Below are 19,178 nucleotides of genomic sequence, written 5' to 3' on the forward strand. Positions count from 1 at the left end.
GCAATTCTGCCAACATAGCTGCTGTACTTAGCATTCATTGACAAAATTAACACTAAAAAATCCAACATCAGACAGGAAAGAAGTCTTGAGTGGGACATATGGGAAGAGGGGAATAGAATTGACTGTAACAATTGATTCTGCTCCTATAGTGTATCTGCTTTTTGCTTTGTTTCTGCTAGCAATTTATTTATGAAACATGGAAATATATAGTGCTTGATATAGGCGTTGTTGACCTGTATGTTCATTGCTTTGGAGCTCAGCATATCTGTGATCTTAATACAGAAGATAGTTTCTGGGACTTGTCCCTCTGGGGACACAGAAACAAAGATTATTTACACCCTCAGAAAGTCCCCTGAATAACTGCTCTGGTAGAAGAGGTGTGTAGCACGACAGTGCTGATCAAAGAGGTACAAACCTAATGCCTTTCTGTCGGTGGAGATCAAGATACCTTGTGTTAACATCTGAGATCCCTAGATGTGCAGACAGCGGACATAGCTGTAACAGTGAAAATTATATCACCAATCCAGTGCAAAAGAAGGAATGGGTTTTGTTTGGAGCAGAGAGAATGGTGGGACAGGAAGCTAATTTTGACGAATGGCTACCTGCTAGCAGTTGACTTAAGTTTAGTATTTGACACAACTCAGTTGAGAATAAAGAACAGGAGGCAAAGGAGAAAAGCAAAGACAGTGAAGGAGCTAGATTCAATAAAAAAAGAAAGAGAAAGAAAAACGAAAAAAACCCGCTCATACTCCCTCAATTTCCTGTTTCCACTAAAAACATGAATTGTTTCCTTCTGTGTCATACTGGTGACAGATTGTGCAAAATGTATGTGGAGAGCTGGCTGGAACATAGCTCACAGCCTGCCAAGGACCAAATGTGTAACAATTTCAAAATGACAGCAACACAGCTATTAAATATTTGATGAGGAAATCTTTTAAGTCATAGATTTTAAACCTCCTTTTAAAGCAGGGGAAATATTTTATATTAATTTTACTCATAGAGAAGCATAAACAGATAGAAAATTTGCTTATCCAGAGAGTTACAGGCTGTTACAGGCCAAAACTTAGAACAGAACTCTCTTTTATAAAGTACTCAATGCTTGTGATTAAGCTGTCTGCAGATTATGTTTTTTTCCTCATAACACAGTTGTGTGATTTCTTCATTTCAGACTTGGAAGGAACGTAAAGTCTTTCATAGGAGAGTGTCTGGTAACCTAATAAAATCTTCCTCATCAGTGCTGTTTGATCTGTACTGCCATGTTAGTGCTTACTTATTCAGCTTGTTTCTAAGATGGCATTCACATCAGGTTGTAGAAAATATATCCTCTGAATGCAAGAGGAACTGGAGAGGGTTATGTTCTACACACTCCTGCTGTTTTCATTGGGCTTGGCTACCTAATTAAAGCTGAAGTCAACTTCCCAGTGTTGAGATTCAGGATGAAATCCACCACATGCAAGGATGATGAGCCTACGCAGCATGGAAAATTAAAGACAAAACATTCAGAGCCACTGAAAGAAAGGCAAGGCCACCCAGCAATGCTTATGAAAGGCACACTCTCAGTTACTATGTATGAGCTGTGTAGTGTTAGAACATAATCACTAGCATACATTTCTGACTGGAGGAACCAGTTCCCATTATGCTTTTGTCAGCTCAGAGAATGAGAAAGATGTGATGTGAGCATTGGTCTGGGTGGTGGAACTCATGAATTCTAATCCTGGTAATGACGAAAGATCACTGTGTGGGCAAGCCACTTAACCCCCCTTTGGTTCTCTTGTTTTAGAAGTGAAATGAGTATTTCCCACTCAGGAATGTGGAAGAAGATTAATTAATGTTTGAAAAGCCAGTCTTGTAGTGGGAAGAGTTATATAAGAGCTAAGTGTTCATTAATGATCACCCTTTTATAGAAACTGCTTCTTAGCGTGGTGATACGGTAGATTAATAAAATGTGCTCTATCTGAAAAATAAAAGGTAAAGAATTTGGGAAGATTCCAATCTGTTGGAGAAACCATGAAGCTCAGACTTAGCTTTTATTTTAGGTTTCAAACTATCACCAAAGCCAATGATTCCTTTACCTAACTAATATCATGATAACTTTTCCCCTACAGAAGTCTAATTTGCTTGGGAAAAAGGAAATCCCTGTAGTTTTGACTCATGTTTTAGAATCTTTCCATGACAGAACATGAATTTGAAAGGAGAAAAAGTCTAGACATTCAGAAAAAAAGGCTGCTGGAAGCTGCAAATATTTGGTCCTCCATAGGATCTGCTGAAACTGTGTAAACAGAACTCCTTTACCTCAGCACTGGTTATAAATTCCTCCAAATTCCTTTTTAGCTAGGAACGTCTCAGCTTGCTATCACCCTTGAAAGCTATCTCAAACAATTTTGCCAGTGAGAAAGGCCCAACTGCAGAATTACTACAGCCTATTATTACAGCCTTATATTGATACTTGCTGATTTTTCCTGTTGGGTTTATATAAATAAATAAATAAATAAATAATTTTTTTTTTTTTTTGCTTGAGAAGGGAAAATCTGAAAACCCGTCTGATTTCCTATACCATCTTAAGCTCTGTGACTGAAATCCCTATTGGATCTTGTTGGGAGTGGAGATAAGGCCACAGCCTTGGGAGTTTCTTCAGGGAATGCAAGTTTCCTTCTGTGCATTGAGGGAGAAAGCTGTATGAGACTTTTATTAAAGGATGCTTTGCTTTTGCAAGATAACAGCTTATCTTGCTAGAATCATTGGGGTTAGAATCATAGGTAAGTCTTCATGTAGGCCTAAATGGAATGAAGTTTGGTATAATTTTTAGAAACATTTAATATTTTTTATTCAAAATTAAAACAAACAAACAAACACCAACATTGAAAATGGGAAACTGGACTGGGTTTTAGATATTATCTGTTCTTACAGCTAGATTAGTAGTAATGCAGGATCAAGCAGACTAAGAACAAGATATAACTGGATAGTATATATCACATAGTTGATTCCAGGTGCCTCTCCTTTGTTAGTACAGTACTGATCATCTGTCTGTGCTCTGAATGTAAGTTACACAGGGAAGTTTTTGAGCAGTATTAGTAATTCCTAGCAAAAATATGATTTTTAACTTCCATCTTCAAACACACAAATAAGGTGGTTAGAGCAGGATACTTACTGAAATGCTTCAATAATCTGCTAGGAATGTTAATCTCTCTCTCTCCATTCTAATAAATGCTATTACAGTTGCTTAATTAGAGAGAGTTATCCTTCTGTAATAATTTAAACAGTGAGAATTTTGTAGTTGTCTTTGGTTTGATGATGACTTCTGAGTTTCACTTTTCCAAATATTCAAAAAGTGGAGGCTAAGTTATACAGAACTGTTGGCTTCTTATTGTTTTACTCCTTGTCAGCAGCTGTTTCACTGCTTGTCCTTTATTCTGTAAGACTTCAGATGAGCAGTAGGTAATTCTACTCTCCAGAATGGAGTAGAAAAATACTGAGGGACATGGTTTAGTGGGAAATTTTAGTGATAGGTAGACGGTTGGACGTGGATGTTGTTAGAAATCTTTTCCAACTTTGGTAATTCTATGATTCTGTGACTGCTACTAGAAGAAGAAGGGAGACCAAACTTGTGTTTTGACGACAGCATGCACTGAATACCAATCTAATTGTTCAAAAAATCTGTCAGTACAGTTAGGTTTACAGCACAGATGAGGGCAGATGCTTGAAAGAATGGATGAACATATGCATCTGGGCATTTTAATCCTTCTCAGCTTCTCTTCTGCAGGAATTTTTATTTCTAAATCAAGGGAATTCAAAGACTTAAAACCCCTCTGCTCAGGATGCATTGCATTTGGAAAAAAAACTGTTCTGTTAGAGTAACCACATGATCGCCATCTTGCAGAATGGAGAAAACTGGGATAGAAGTATCTAATCCTCCAATACAGTCATTTTATTCATATCGTGGGGTTGTATCACACGTTTATAATAAAGAAAGTATTTTCCTTAAGGAAACAATAATAACAATATGTTAGAAGAGACAGAGAATTAAATCCGTTATACTAGGCTTTGATTTACAAATTTCTATCCTTTGGTCTACACTGTGGAACATCAACTGGCTTTTTGTGAGCAGCAGCAGAAAAGTAAAATAATGGAGTTTTTAACTTAGATGTGAATTATTGCAGTGAGTCTTTTTATGATTTTTTCTTGTTTGTTTGCTTCTTTTTAGAGTTTAATGACATTGATATAATTACTTAGTTGTCTGTGGAATGGGAAGTACCTGTATGCACTGCAGGATTTATTTCAGGTATCGAGTGAAGATTTTAGGACTGGATGGAGACTTCCCTCTTGGAGATCTTTTGAAGAGGCGTAACATAAAGATAGAGAATTAGAGACTGAGTTCTGTTTTATCTTCTGGTACACCTTCCTAGCATGCAATGTGGGCAGAGTACTGGACATAACACTTATTCCTGAGTGAAATCCTTCAGACTGATGAAGCTGTACAGTGACTGAATACGTAACTAGGAGGAAAAGTCTGCAGGAAGGCCACTAAGCTTCTGTCTTTGTTTACTAGTCTTCTAAAGTGGCAGTATCAAATACGATTTGATAGATGAAGTATCTACATAAAAGAAAATGGACATTCAGAGAATGCTTTGAAGATAAAAAGAGAGAAATTTAGGAACAATAACGCAAATTAAAATCTTTATAGAAGCTCTATTTGTATATAATGAATTTTATGATGAAGTTTGCCCTTGCATTGAGCTTATACACTTTGTAGACCTTTCATCAGCCTGAATTGTTTATTCTTGTTCTCTTAATGCCTGTTGACTTAGTCTTAAAACAAACAAAAATTCAGAAGGAGGATTCCATGTCACATTTTATTCTATTCATTAGGATTCTGAATGTGAAGTTAACCTAGATGGGGAAGAATCACTACTATTCTTCAAGGAAGAAACTGTGGATGACTTCCATCTTCTTGTCTTGACTGGGAATTATGAACAAAGCTATTTATTGCTTTTTAAAATAAAGCCTTTTGTAATTTTGTTTTCTTTTACCAGAGATCAATAATCAAGAAAATAATGTCCTTTCTTCTTGGTCCAGTTCCCCTTGCTGTGCATTGTTTAGCATCAACATCAGAGCTGGGGCATTTCATTTAATTTTATGTGCAATCTTGTTAGTTATCTCAGTGGAGAGGATTAGGGCTGTATGAGCTGCAGAGACTGGATGCTCATTTGTCTGGGCAAGCAGGAAGGGCTGCTGGCAGCATGGGAAGAGTGCTTATCTGGGGATGTGGGGCAGCAGGGCTGGTGTCTGTTACCTTTTACTGACACCCACTGGGAGTATTTCAGGCAGGAACATGGAATGTGTGGTGCTACTGCCAGGAGAGGTGGGGGTGCTGTTTGAAGAATGCTGTCATTGTTTCAGGTTGTCCTGATGTTTCCATTCTCTCTTCTCCTCCCTCCTGTTTCCTTTTCTCCCAGTCTGCGGCAAGCGTTACAAGAACAGGCCTGGGCTGAGCTACCACTATGCTCACACTCATCTTGCCAGTGAAGAGGGTGATGAGGCCCGGGAGCAGGAGACCCGCTCTTCTCCTGTCCACAGAAATGAAAACCACAAACGTGAGTAGTATTTTCCCTTTGCCTTTGAGATCCTTTTTGGGGATGTTGCCTTCATCTGTTCTTTGCTTTGTGGAGGCTGGCTTGATTGCCTGGCTCCGTTGTGAGTGATTGGTACCTGCATGCTTGGAGCTAATCAGCCGCAGCTCACACCAGTGCTGGCTCAGCTAGTCAGGAATTCATTTCAAACCCAGCATTATCTCTGCAGCAAGTCACTTTTCCATTACTGCTCCTGTGGGGAGGAGGTGTCAGGGAGAGGGGGGAAAAGAAGAGCTGCCCAACCCACCCATTGTCAAGCAACCTCCCAGTGGCTGTTAGGAGGATGTCAAGGAAATGCACTTTCTGTTTCAGGGGGCTGTCTTTGTTTTGCCTTTGAGTAAGATACCTTTATCCCTTCCTCAGATTTTTTGATATGAAATTCACAGCTTCTGTCCTCCTTATGCTTGCATTTCTTCCTCAGAAGCCTCACACTCAACTTTACCAAAAGATGCTTCTTAGTTATGGTTTTGGAAAATCTATGAAAAAATACCAGTTCTCTTCTGCAAGGAGTGCTGGAACGTGAGATGAGTCACATGCTTAGATTTCTGACACCACTGCAAGGCTGAAAGAAAAGTAATGCCTGAATGAACATATTTGTCTATCCTTCCTCTGTTTCTTAGGCACAGAACAGGAGATTAAGGAGACTGTACTATGAACTAATTTTTCATAAAACTGGCAAGTCTCTAAGCTGCTGTTTCTCAATTTGCCAGTGTGCAATACTATGGGATAGTTACTTTTACCTTAGGATTTGTGAAGATACCTTTGTTCACTTTTGAGACATCCTTTTAAATCACAGTGTGAACTGTGTCATCTTAGTTCAGAGTAATGAACAATGCAAATAAAGCTATAAAATGCTTAAGGGAAGAAATATCCAGACAAACATGTTATAATGTGTTATGAAGAAGTGGAAGACTTATGGAAGTAGGAAAACATTTTCTTTCAAATCAGATAATTGATAATTGTCCCCAGGGATGAAGGGAGGGGGTTTTCGTCCTCCAAAGCATCTGCTGCTAGCCGCTGTGTGAGCTTGAAGGGCCACTCCCATTTGACAATCTCAGTATTTCTGTCACTTTTATGCTTTTCAGTTATTCATGTGTTTGGTAGGTTCACAGTAAAGGTAATTTTGACTCCTCTAGCTGTTGATAAACTTGAGCTGTCTGTGCACTAAGAGCAGCTTAGGCAGGCTGGAGACGGTCAGTGTTCAGCCAGTAGCTTTTGTTTACTTAGTATTTACATTATCTCTGAGTTTTGTAATTGTTGGCTTTTTTTTTTTTTAATGCCTGCAATATTTAGTTATAGCTATGTACCTGAGAGGTGTGTCACAAGTCTCTATTGAATTAATATTCATAATGGCTTTGCACAGATGCTCAGACAAAGAAGGGTAGTGTATTTTACCCTTCAGCTTATCACAGAGGTCAAGGACAGTCGCAGTCCTTATCCTTCTGGTACTTAAGAATTTATTACAGTTAGCGGGAAGAGGAGCTAGAAAAGCTGTGGGAAGGTTAGCAGCAGTAGGACTTAGCCCATGGAAAGAAAGGTTTGTTCTGCCGTATAGGAAGGGGTAGAACAGGAGCTACTCAGGCTTGTGTTCCCCCAGAGCGTCTGTGTAATGCATGTGCAGCAGAGGAAATCTGCTAAAGCACAAATCCCAAAACAGGCAGAAGTACAAAACCAATGGGGTAAAATCCTCTGACATCCAGATTCCCAAACAGAAAGAATCTGCTTAACAACCAGACAGGAGCCAGTGAGGTACAGGCAACAGCTATGCGAATGTAAAGATCACCCCTGGGGAAAGTCCCAGACGCTGGAAGGTAACTCTCCCAAATGGTTTAGCTGTCGCAGTCGCTGTTTGTTCCTTTTTGCCTGTTTATTTGTTTACAGCCTTGAGCTCAGATCTTGCATCTTTGCTCTTTCACTTGGTGATATTTAATTTATGCTGCCATTTATCTTCCATGTGAATGCTAATTGTCCACATTGCTAATGTGCAGTCATTAAATGGTCCCTTTGTACAGGAGGATGGTGAGGAGCCAGAGCATCAGATCTTTCCTCTCCCCTAAGAACTGCTAGGCATGTGTTATGAATTAGATTTGACAGGTTTGCAGTATTGCAGGGCTTGGGCTTCAAGAATCCTCTCTGCATGGGCTTGGGGGAAAAGGGAGGGAGGAGGGGGGATTTTAATCCAAACAGTTAATCCGCAACCTACTGAACGGGAGGACCAGAGATATGGTATAGAGCAGGATCTGGTTATTTGCTTAGCAGTGTGTCAGAGAGATATGAGCAGCCTGATTTAGCAATGGCAAGGCAAATTCAAACCAGCCATTTGGAATTTGTCACGCTGTAGGAGGTGAGCATTGGGTCAGTGAAGTTCAGGCAGGCAGGCATTTGCAGCGTGAACTTCCTTTGTACCTAAGTGTCTGCAGTAGCTTCTGCAGTCTCTGCTCCTTGCAGTACCTGCAGTAATGGCAGCTTTGCTTATGCAGGAATGATGTTTCTGGAGCTCAGCTCCTACAAGATTCAGTTACTGATGCCTTGGCTGGAGCCAGCTCAAGACCTAATGGCTTCTTGCACACCCGAACCCGTTCATCTTTACTCTTCTCCTCCTGCACAGACCAATTTGGATAGTTAAGTAAATTAGCCAGGGACTGGAAAGGAGATTTAGATAGGAACAACCTATCTGGAAATGAAAGCCACTGAAGAGATGTGTATTAAAGAAGAGGACTGACCCAAACCCCAAGTCTCGCTTCTCTGGAATGTCTCACTGTTCTTGGGAGGTGCAGAATGTTTATTTACAACTCAGCTGTTCTCCTTTCTGTAGATTATTCTTTGCATCGGGAAAGACAGTTCAGTAGTACTCTCTTGCTTTTGCCTTTCCTGAAACACCTTGGCCTGAGCTTTGTTTGAGCTTTGGCTGCTTTGTTTGTATGTCTTATCTAGCCCTTTGACACAGATATATAGTCTTTTCTCAGTGCTTAGTCTTGCCTTCACCTACACACCCATTTATCATTGACACGCTTTCTGATTTTTGGCATGAGTATGGACTTGTGAAAAAGAGATTATAGAAAACCTTTGAAAAAGTCAACTCCCCTTTTCTTCAAGTCTACCAATAAAAAGAAATAACCCCACACCATTTTCAGCATTTTTTCTGCTGCCTTTTCCTCCACATGTTGGCACTGACAGCGTGAGATTTGTGAGCTCAGGGTGCATCCAAGACTGCCACAAAACACCTGCTGTTTTAATCCATCTCACTCTATGGGTACAGGCCAGCTCTGGGGGCAGCTGGTGTTCACAAATTTGGAGACACTTCTGATATAGGAATTACATTAGACTTCTATCTATTGAAATGTATGTGTGAATGAGTGTGCTAGTATAAATGCACTTCCTTAATTCCCAAGAGAATAGGATGGTCTGTCTACATGGAGAAAAACTGCCTCCCAGTTAAAGAAGAAGAATCTTCAGTGGTGTTTTGCTGTGTGAAGCATTGGTTAAAGGCAGCTGCATAGTAAACAGCAACTGAACTTATGCCCACAAGCACTTTGGCCAATGATGATTCTAAATAAAGCACATTGTGCTGACTGTTGCTGGCCTAGCTGTCACGTGCAAGTTGGGTCTTACCTGCAGTAAGCTTAATTAACAAGAATGCAGTTCTGTGCACTCCTGTCACTCTGCAAACTTGAGCATCTAACCTGTAAAACCACCTGTTTATATTATTTTGTGGTATTGGCCTGTTGTGCCCAGTTGCATTGCAGATTTTATGATGTGGATAAATCGCTACTGGAGAGACCAGCTAAAGTTGTTTGTGTACTCTAAGCATAATTGGATACCCAGTCTCCAGAGATAAAAAATTAATGTGCTAACCTCAGTTTGCCTTCAAGCTGTCCTCCAGCTCCCCCACGCAGTCATCTTTGAAACATTTTTATTTCCATCCAGGCAGGGGGCTGGCCATGAATAAATGACGAGAGTCAGCCCCTCGGTTGGAGATGAGCTGTTTGTTCCTCTCCACAAGCAGCATCAATTTGAAAAGCTACATCAGGCCTACTTTTTCCCTGCCTCGGTGCTTATTCTCGCTGGGGCCATGGTAGGAACCACATCTGAATGCAAGGGTGCATCAATGCCCACCTTGTGACAAGATACCCTGCAGCAGGAGGTACCTTTTCAGTGAGAACATGTACATTGCCTTGATTTGACTTCTCATTAGTTTAATCTCTCTCTCTCTTTTTTTTTTTTTTTTCCTAGGGCTAGTTTTAATGAAGAAAAAAAGAATACTAAAAGAAGCTGGAAATGAATAATGATTTCCACTCAAACTCTGTTTGCAGTTGTAAATTTCTCAGACTTTTAGTGCCTATGTATGAGATGTTAAGATATTTAGAGTTTTGGAATACTGGAAAATCTCAGATTATCTACAGGGACCCATAGGGAGTCTTTGGTTGACTTGTCTGGAGGGCTTTTTTTTTTTGTGTGTGTGTGTGTGCTTATTTTGTTTGTGTGTATGTGTTGTATTTTCATGTACTCCTTGGACAGAACATGCAATGTTTTAGATGTCCAACTCTCAGAGAATCACCTGTCAGTAATTCGTAGGAAAATAGTTCCAATTTGACTAATTGAACACCATGTGTTGCTCCAATACTGTCTGTTCTTGTGGCAGAATGATATTATTTATGTGTTTATACATATATATATTCACTTTTTTTCTTGCCATCTCCATGCTTTTTTGTCCTCAGCATAGATTTCAAACCAAGCAAGTAAGACCTGTTGCCGTTCTCTCTGCAACACTCGTTTTCCACCCCATAAGGTGCTGCTTTGCCAGCGAAACCGACCCCATACCAGGTTGGGGCCAAATGCTCACACAGACCCCAAGTATAGGTGAAGCAAAATGGCGTTTATTAAAATGTAGCAGGCACTTAAATATTCTCGTCCCGCTTTGTCTACACCCCTTGCATTCACGCTGTCCTATCGTGGGACAGCACCTGGCAAGCCCTGAGCATAGGGAACCTGACCCCGTCACACACCGTCTCCTCGCCACGCCTACTACAAAGACCCAAAAGATTTTATACAATTTGAGCTTAGGTGCTCTGCCTTCTCATATTCCTCCAATTAGCAGTTTCTAGAGCCAAAGCTTACAACATATTCCAGTTGTATGAATGCTGAGGGCTGCTGCTAGTCTTGGCTCCATATTGGTCACTGTGATCCCTCCTTGTATTCCCTGTGCTGACAGGAATGCTATATTTCAATGTCCAGAGGCCAATGTCAGGAGAGGAACCTCACAAAATCAGAAGATCTATATTTTAACATGTCAGATTCTTTTGGCTGCATTACTGTTCTTATTTCCTACTGTTTGTTCTCATGAGGCACTGGAGAGTTAGATCATGGTCCATTCTCAATGATTCACTGTGAGCAATGGGATTTTGGCCCTTGTTTTAGGTGCTCCTGCATAAGACTATCTGAGATCATTGCACTGACATTTGTATGAAGTATGCCTTACGATGCAGGAGCACTGAGCTCTCAGATCTACAAGATCTCAATAACTCATGTCGTATGTCCTTGCTCTGCTCCCCGCTGCCCACCTTCCAGCCCATTCCTTCATTGTTCAAGGTAAGGCCATATCAATTCCTGTAAAAGATGTGATCAATTGGCTCTTCCTTCCCCTGCACTTAGAGGCTTTCTGTGACTCCTCCAGAATGCCTGCTTCTGGTAGCGCTCCTTTCTTGCAGCTTGTAGTGCTCTTTGGCTGTCTCTCTCCGTGCACAGAGGGTGTAGCAAAGGCAGCCCGTTGGAGTTGCTGAAAACTGTGTGAAGGCGATAGGTTTCTCTCTCTTCACAGCACCAACTAACCCAAAAAAGGAGACCAAATGCAGTTGCCAGGGTGAACTGGCCGTATTTCCTGTGAGTGGTTGGCAGCATCTCTTGCAGCAGCACAGCCTGCTTCTCTGGCTGCCAGCAAAAGCTGTGTTCATGCTGTGCAGTGGAGGGCAGTGTGGAGAACCCAGGGTAGCAAAGTGTGGGGCTGTGCAGGAGTGAGCTTGGTGCTGGGAACAGAGCAGCAGCAGTTCCCAATGCTACACACCCAGGTTCATGCTCACTCCAAGCAGAAATTATGCAGTTTAATACTGTGCTACATCAGCACAGCAGTGTCACCAGCATGTGGCTGCGGCTCTAGCCAGGTGTTGTTCTGCTCTTCTCTCAGAAGCTATACTTAAAAAAAGCCATGGTCTGAGTGCTGCTTTTCTTCCCTCTCTCCTAAATACCTGTTTTTTTGTTTTTGTTTTTTTCTTTGTTGTAATACCTTGCTTGAACCTGCCTATCCTCTGCAGATGCGTTGTGAGCAGCAAATTAAGGGACTGTGCCTAAATTCCTTACACTTGAGAGATGAAGTAATAACAGGTGGCAAGACCACAGGCAGGCCCAGCCTGGCACTGCAGTCGCCATGGAAACGGGCCAGACCTGCGAGGAATGAGTGCTGTCAGCGGTGGGAAGAAGGCAGGCTGAACACATGAGGCCACTTATGCCATAGGTTGGGACTTTCTGTCACCAGGTCCTCCAAGGGACTCTGCGAAGGCAGGTGCAGGCTCTTGGCCAGCATTTTGCTGCACAGGTGGCCAAATGGTGGACTTGTACCTTGGCACTGAGATGAAGGGAGGTGTCGGAAACGAGAACTGGGCCCTACCCAGCGTCAGACAAAGAGTCTAGTAGAATTCATTTAAAAAAAAAAAAAGGCAAATCCCCGCCCCTTTTTCTCTGTTGCAAAGTGCATTGACTTGGTTCAGTCCTGCACGCAGGTTCCCATGGTCTCTGTTGTGCTCTGGAAATTTCTGTTGCAAACAGAGTAAATGGCCTTTCGAATTGAATTGAATCCTTTAACGGACCTTATTGGTTTTGGATCAGGCCCAGAAGAAAAAAGTAAGAGCTGGACAAAATGTGTTAGGAAAATTCCTTTTGGGAGTGCATTTATGTCTGATTGTAGCCAACTCACTATAACCATTTAAATAAGCAATGCACAAGCCCCCCCACCCCAACCCTGAGACGTGCTCTGGTCCTCTTCCTCCGCTGCCTTTCCAGACTTGTGAACAAGGTAAAAAACAGATAAAATGCTGGCAGACCTAGATGCACAGCTTACATCATGGCTGAGTATTACGCTGTAGTACCTGTAGGTTGAAGAAATATCTGTGACTGTGATTTCCACCTCTAAGTGTTTTAGGGATTGTAATCCAGATCATTAAGATAACTTCACTTAGAAATCAGAAATTTGAGAAAATGCGGGGTTCTAGTCATTTACTTTTTTGTTTGTTTGTATGAAAGGGTCACATTTTAAAGGAAAGTCACATAAAATATTTGTATTCTGAGTTTTCGGGTTAAAAAACAGGGGCAATAATTGTTTCTTTTGAACTTGCCTTTCATTCTAAGTATTCTCTTCAGCCATGAGAGGTAGAAACTGAGACACTTACTGTGTTTTGAGGCTCCAGAAGATGATGTTGAAAAGAAAAATCCTAATTTCTTGACGTTATTTCACTACAGGCAGCTTTTTAATTATTAAAGAGGGAATGTAATTTCTAGTTTCTTTGATTACTTTGGGAGAGAAGAAGGGAAGCTAGAATTCTGTTCAGAACCCCTACCTTCAAAATCAAGAAAGCACGGAAGTTATATTATTTGAAATTATTGTTGACACAGTAGAAGGGAGGGATGCTGTCCAGAGGGAACTGGACACACTTGAAAAGTGGGCCCACGAGAACTTATTGAAGTTCAATAATGCCAAGTTCAAGGTGCTGCACTTGGGTTGAGACAATCTCAGATATGAATGTAGACTGGGAGAGGAACTGGTTCTGCAGAGAAGGACTTCAGGGTCCTGATGGACAAAAAGCTGACATGAGCTTGCAGCCCAGAAGGCCAACTATATCCTGGGCTGCATCAGTAAAGGGGTGGCCAGCAGGGAGAGGGAAGGGATTGTCCTCTTCTACTCTGCCCTTATGAGACCCCATCTGGAGTACTGTGTCCAAGCCTGAAATCTCCAGTACAGGAAGGATGTGGAGCAGTTGGAGCAAGTCCAGAGGAGGGCCATAAGGATGGTCAGAGGGCTGGAGCACCTCTCGTATGATGAAAGGTTGAGGAGCTGAATTTGTTTAGCTTGTGGGAAGAGAAGGCTTCAGGGAGACCTCACTGCAGTCTCCCAGTACTTGAAAGAAGATTACAAGCAGGAGGGGGTACCGACTTTTCACATGGTCTGAATAGCGATAGGACAAGCGAGAATGATTTTTTAACCTAAAAGAGGGGAGATTTAGGTTAGATGTTAGGAAGAAATTTTTTACTTAGGGTGGTGAGGCACTGGCACAGGCTGCCCAGAGATGTTGTAGATGCCTCGTCTCTGGAGGCATTCAGAGCCAGGTACTCTTATCTGGTGGATAGAAGCCCACGGTAGGGGGTTGGAACTGAATGATCTTTAAGGTCCTCTCCAACCTAAGCCATTCTATGATTATGTGATTATCTTAAACATTTAAATTCAGTCAATTTGTTTAGCTCTTTAGGTTTTGTCTACAGAGCAAAGTTACTGTGTAATATCCTATAGAATTAATTTACAGTACCTGTTTTATAGGAGGACTCCTGTGAATAATGTTACTATATTTTAATAAGAAATTTATTCAGCTTTGCATGATATACTTTGAAATTCACTTGATTAGGCCAGGATGAAGGAATGTATTTCAGCATAAAAGCATTCCAAAGTTATTTGGAAATAGTGGCTTCATTTTCAGACTCCTATCTTCACTTGAATCAGCTTTCAGGTACAGTGAAACCATCATCTGACCTGTGCAGATCTTCCCTAATGCATTTTTAAAAAGTATTTTAAAAAGCAGTATACTCCTTATTTGAGAGCAGATGTAGATAAAGACAGGGCCTTTGATGAAACAAGAAAGTGAGACCAAGTTGAAATGGCAAGAGGTACTGATTTAAGTACACCCCCCTATGAGAACACCTTAGCTCAGGCAGTACTCCTCAAAGCTCCACAAAGCTTTTGATCTGTTTTTGCAGTTTGTAATGTAAAAGAAAATCAGAAGAGTTTTGCGTAAGTTAGGACAAAACCATGGCTGTTTTTCAAAGCTTTACTTTAAAACAGTTTCTGAATCTGTGTGAGCATTTTTAGACAAAATCCTTGGTTATAGTGGCACAATCAAAATGATTGAGCTAGCACACCTAGGTGAGTTACTTCTCATTAGCTGAGCCATCATGTGGCTTAAGCTAACACCTTCTACTTTGTGATTTATGTGTGAGAAAAGTGTATTCCTAGTTAATTACAATGTCTCAAATGAAAAGTAGCAACACATTAGTCTCCAGTAATTTAATTGCTTTCACTTATGCATCCATTCCCTTACTTATTTTGTGAGTAGTTTTATTGATTAAGAGGTGGAATTAGGGCTGCACTTTTGGTGTATGATATGCTTCTCATGAATATTGCACATTATATCTTTCTATCTTCGCTTTGTTTCTTAATTTCCTCATTTGTGAATTGCAGTAAAATAGAACTTAAAACTGCAAGGACATGAACACATACATACACACACACACACACACACACAAAACCAAGGAAAAAAAAAGCTAACATTTGAAAGTAAGAATTCAGGTTGCTTACTGTCATCTGCAAGTCTCTTCATTCTCAAACCTTCTGTGATTTAGCCTGGGGCTTAATTCACTGAACAGTACTGATCAAGCTTGACGTAAGTTTCATTCCAGTTGTTGCACCTGTTAGGATGAAAAAGCTTTGGAGAGGCTAACATTGCCCGTACTGAATTATTTGGCTATGAAGATGCATGCAATGTTTAAGACAACATTGATGTAACTTCAGAACTTCTAATCTGTGTACAGCTTTTCATATATGGTGTCCATATTTGTGAGTGACAAGCAACAGATGAGCACATAAACACAGACATAAAAAATTAAAGTGGAAAGGAAAAAAAAAGGAAAAAGAAGTTATTAAAAAGCATACTTATTCACTTGTCTGTAGTCTAGGAGAACCTCCTCAATAGCATCACAGGCAGTGAAAACCCTCCGCCTGTGCAATGCACCATAGACAAATTGATCAGTGCACGTATTTTCATGAGATCCCCTGTCCTATTTCCAGATTGACTGTTGGTAGATCTTAAGCTCATGAGCTGCACTGGAAAAATTTAAGTCAGCATATGTTGAGTGTTAAATCAATTATATGATTCTGCACCATGATAGTAGAGCTCTTTTCTTATTATGGTGCTGGCAGACACCTTTGATGACTATTTTTATTTGTGGCCTCACCACAGAATTCTTGTGTGTTTTTGAGGAAGCTGGTTTCTACTAGGCTTTTCAGCTGTAAAATCCAGCAGTGCCTCTTCAACATGAAGTTTAATTAGGGCCCAGCAAAAAGAAAACTTCTGTCTTCACTGAGGGTTAATATTGGGTTCTAAGTATCTGTAAGGAATTTTAAGGAATTCACATGAGAAGTGAGGTAATAAGGAGCAAAAAAATCACTGACTGCTGGGCTTGCTGAGTTTGTGTTGTGTACAACCACTGTAGATGGAACAAAATATAAAGAAATAATTACTTAACTTTCACAGGACGGGGCTGCTGTGGGAAAAATAAATGTTAGGGAGATCTGCTATTTAAACAAAAAAAAAAAAAAAGGAAAAAAAAAGAAAGAAAAAAAAGAGTACAAGCAGCAACTTTATGACCATTTTGTTACAGCTCTTAAAATGAATCGATGTGCCAGGCTTCCACCTGGTTGCTGTTCTTTTTTGCTTATCTTGCACACGTGTCTTAAATGCCTCTCTGCGAAATGGCAAAATGCTAACCAAAGAGTGGGAGCTTATGTCTGTTCTTGGGAGAACTGAAGATCTTAACAGCACCATATCAGAGTAAAACCCATTGTTTTGTAAATACATCAGGGACTTGGTGATTGTGTGGGAAGATAATGGTGTATTTGCAGTGTTATGTTTTTAAATTTTTTTTCTTATTTTCACCTTACTTGCAGTCTTTCAGCTACCAATTTCCAAAAAAGCTCAGATAATCAACAGCTGGAAGTGAATGAATAAATAGATGCACCCAATCCAACAACCGATTGAACTCTGAGAAAAATTTAATTTTAAGTGTGTGTCTTGGAGTGCTACCAGAAGCCCTTTAAAATGTCATTGTTCTTCAGGGGAAATTTGAATGTGGACAAAAAGACCATCAATAAAGGCTGTCAGAACATCTGTTAAAAATCTGCAAGTTACAAAATATGCATTAAAAAGATAATTAAATATAGATGGCACAGTTTAAAGGTCTTCATTTTTTCTGGTTTGTAGCAATCTACATGGAGTAGGGTTAGGTCAGATATACTGCTAGAATTTTTAAGTTAAAAAAAGGAAAAACATAGACCATGCTGACCATTCCTTCCACTCTAAACCTTTCCAAGCTCCTGGTTAGGCAGAAACAATAAGTTCTCTCTCTCTGGAGAGTAAAGGAGGAAAATGGCAGCTGTGAAGAAGGAAATAAAGCACTGATGTTTTGTTCAACCTGAGAATACAAAATATGTCTGCCTATCTCTTTTTTCTAGGGGAACAGACTTCCCCTCTACTTAAGATCCACTGTATGTTTTCTCCTTTATAGCTATCCCTAGCTGGAAAATAACTCAGATTCCCTCCTTTTTTTCTTGGCTGAAGTTTTTATCTCAGCAGCTTAGACTTCCACCCTTGGCCAACTCTTTGCACCTGTGCTGGATGCTCACTTGGGCCAGACTTGCTGCCTTGCCCTCATCTCCTGGGCATGCACAGTCTACTGCAGGTAGTGTGAGCCTGGGTCCATCACCCAGAAGTGACTGCGACTATGAACTTTTTGAATGAGGAGACTCCACAGCTTTGAGATGTAATCTCTTCAAAAAGAAAGCTTTAGAAATAAACCCGGTTAGGTTTCTGTGCTGTGGGTTTTGGAGTTTTGGGGAATGTGCTTTTCCTTTCTGAAATTGTACTTTGTGTGTTTACGTTTATGGCTGCTGTCTGAAAAGCCAGGCTTGGCTTACTGACAGCTCAGGTCTGATTCTGCATTAGGGATTGTTTATATACTTGTGTGTATTATGAATTCCCTGAACTGTTCAGGGATCTCTGGCAGCAGGTCTTGGTGAGGGACCAGACCAGCTGCATTGTAAAGGAAATGGTGAAGTGCAGACAAAATAGCTAAAGCATACGGTTGGTGTACCTGAGATGGAGGTGATTCACAGAATTCACTTTCTGTTCTAACTGACAGTGTTTTGTGTGGCCTGCAAACTCACCAATTTAACATCATATCAAAGAAAAGGGGGAAATATCCAAACTGAATGCTCTTTAAGTAAATCTGATTTCTAACCTGACTGCAGCCCAGAAAGGACCAGATGGGGTCATCATTCCCAATAACTACTGTGACTTCTGCCTTGGAGGCTCCAATATGAACAAAAAAAGTGGCCGGCCTGAGGAACTTGTGTCGTGCTCAGACTGTGGGCGCTCTGGTAGGTGACTTCTTCTTGCAGCTTTCTTATATAAATGTGTGTTTGTATTCTGTTTTTTTTGCTCCTGAAGATTTTGAAGAAAGCCAGCACATTTGGGAGGGAATAGAAAACAAGGTCTTACCTCTTGTCTGTGTTTATGGCAAAGGATGGTTGGGAAATTTTCTGTCATAAAAACATTTTTGGATTCACAATTTTAAGCTAATGAGATCTTATGAAGTAATAAAATTTTAATGTATTTATTGACTTCTACAAACTTTGGTACATGTACTAGTTCTTCCTTTAACAGAAGGAGAAGACCCTAAAACAATGTTAAAGAATGGGCTCTGTCTTAAATGCTGCAATTACAACTATAAATTACTTACAAGATTTATGAAAGTTGCATGACAAGCATTTCCATTGATTACACATTTCATGCATTTTTTTCATCCAAAAAAGAAAGAGGGAGGAAATTACAGGGTAGGAATGGGGGTAGCTGTCAAGAATTATCCTCTTACAAGATGACTATCATCAGTTTTGTTTAAAGACATTTTTATTTCTCCATTTTCTTCCCTTCACTCTTTTTAAATGTAGGCAGTTGTGTCTTTTCCATTCTGGATTGTCTTTATTTCTGGACTGTTGTTTTCTTCCTTCCTTTCTTTTTTTCTTTTTCTTTTTCTTCTTTTTTTTAAAAAAAACTTTATCCCAGCTGAACAGTTATTTATAGCTCATGTGAGAGGTGGTGGCAATGGTAGAGGAAATGGAAGACCTTTAATAACTGCATATTCCAACTTAGGCCCAAGTTTCCAGTTGTGTCATTTGTGGGCAGTGGTGATACTAATGGTGATAAGAATTTCAAATGTAAATGTGGAAACAAAAGAGATCTTGAAATTCAGTATTGCTGCTATTTCTGTACTATGGTCACTGAAAGATGTTTGTTTTGTGATGGCTGAAGTGCAAAGTGAAGTGTTCTTGTACTGAATGAATGGCCTGCTCATACTCCCACTGAAATTCATAGTAAACCTCTAGTCAAATTCAGTGGGAGCAGGATTAGACTCTCACTGGCAAATTGCCTTCTGCAGTTGTTGTGACCTTTGAAGATGTTC

At 40.4% G+C, this 19,178-nt stretch overlaps 1 protein-coding gene across 8 annotated transcripts in view; it reads left to right on the forward strand.

The window, feature by feature from the left end:
- DPF3 (double PHD fingers 3) overlaps positions 1 to 19,178 on the forward strand; it is a 190,092-nt gene that overhangs the window by 132,155 nt on the left and 38,759 nt on the right. For 7 of the 8 annotated variants that reach the window (XM_090141082.1, XM_031593615.2, XM_031593611.2 and 4 more), the window contains 2 exons: positions 5,454 to 5,591; positions 17,968 to 18,096. In XM_090141082.1, the coding sequence (XP_089997208.1) occupies positions 5,454 to 5,591; positions 17,968 to 18,096 (267 nt within the window). The remainder of the gene's footprint in view (positions 1 to 5,453; positions 5,592 to 17,967; positions 18,097 to 19,178) is intronic. The other variant, XM_090141081.1, reaches the window with a different exon arrangement.

This window comes from Phasianus colchicus, chromosome 5 (assembly GCF_987193195.1).
Source record: "Phasianus colchicus chromosome 5, bPhaCol1.hap1.1, whole genome shotgun sequence".
In the NCBI taxonomy this organism is placed as follows: domain Eukaryota; kingdom Metazoa; phylum Chordata; class Aves; order Galliformes; family Phasianidae; genus Phasianus; species Phasianus colchicus.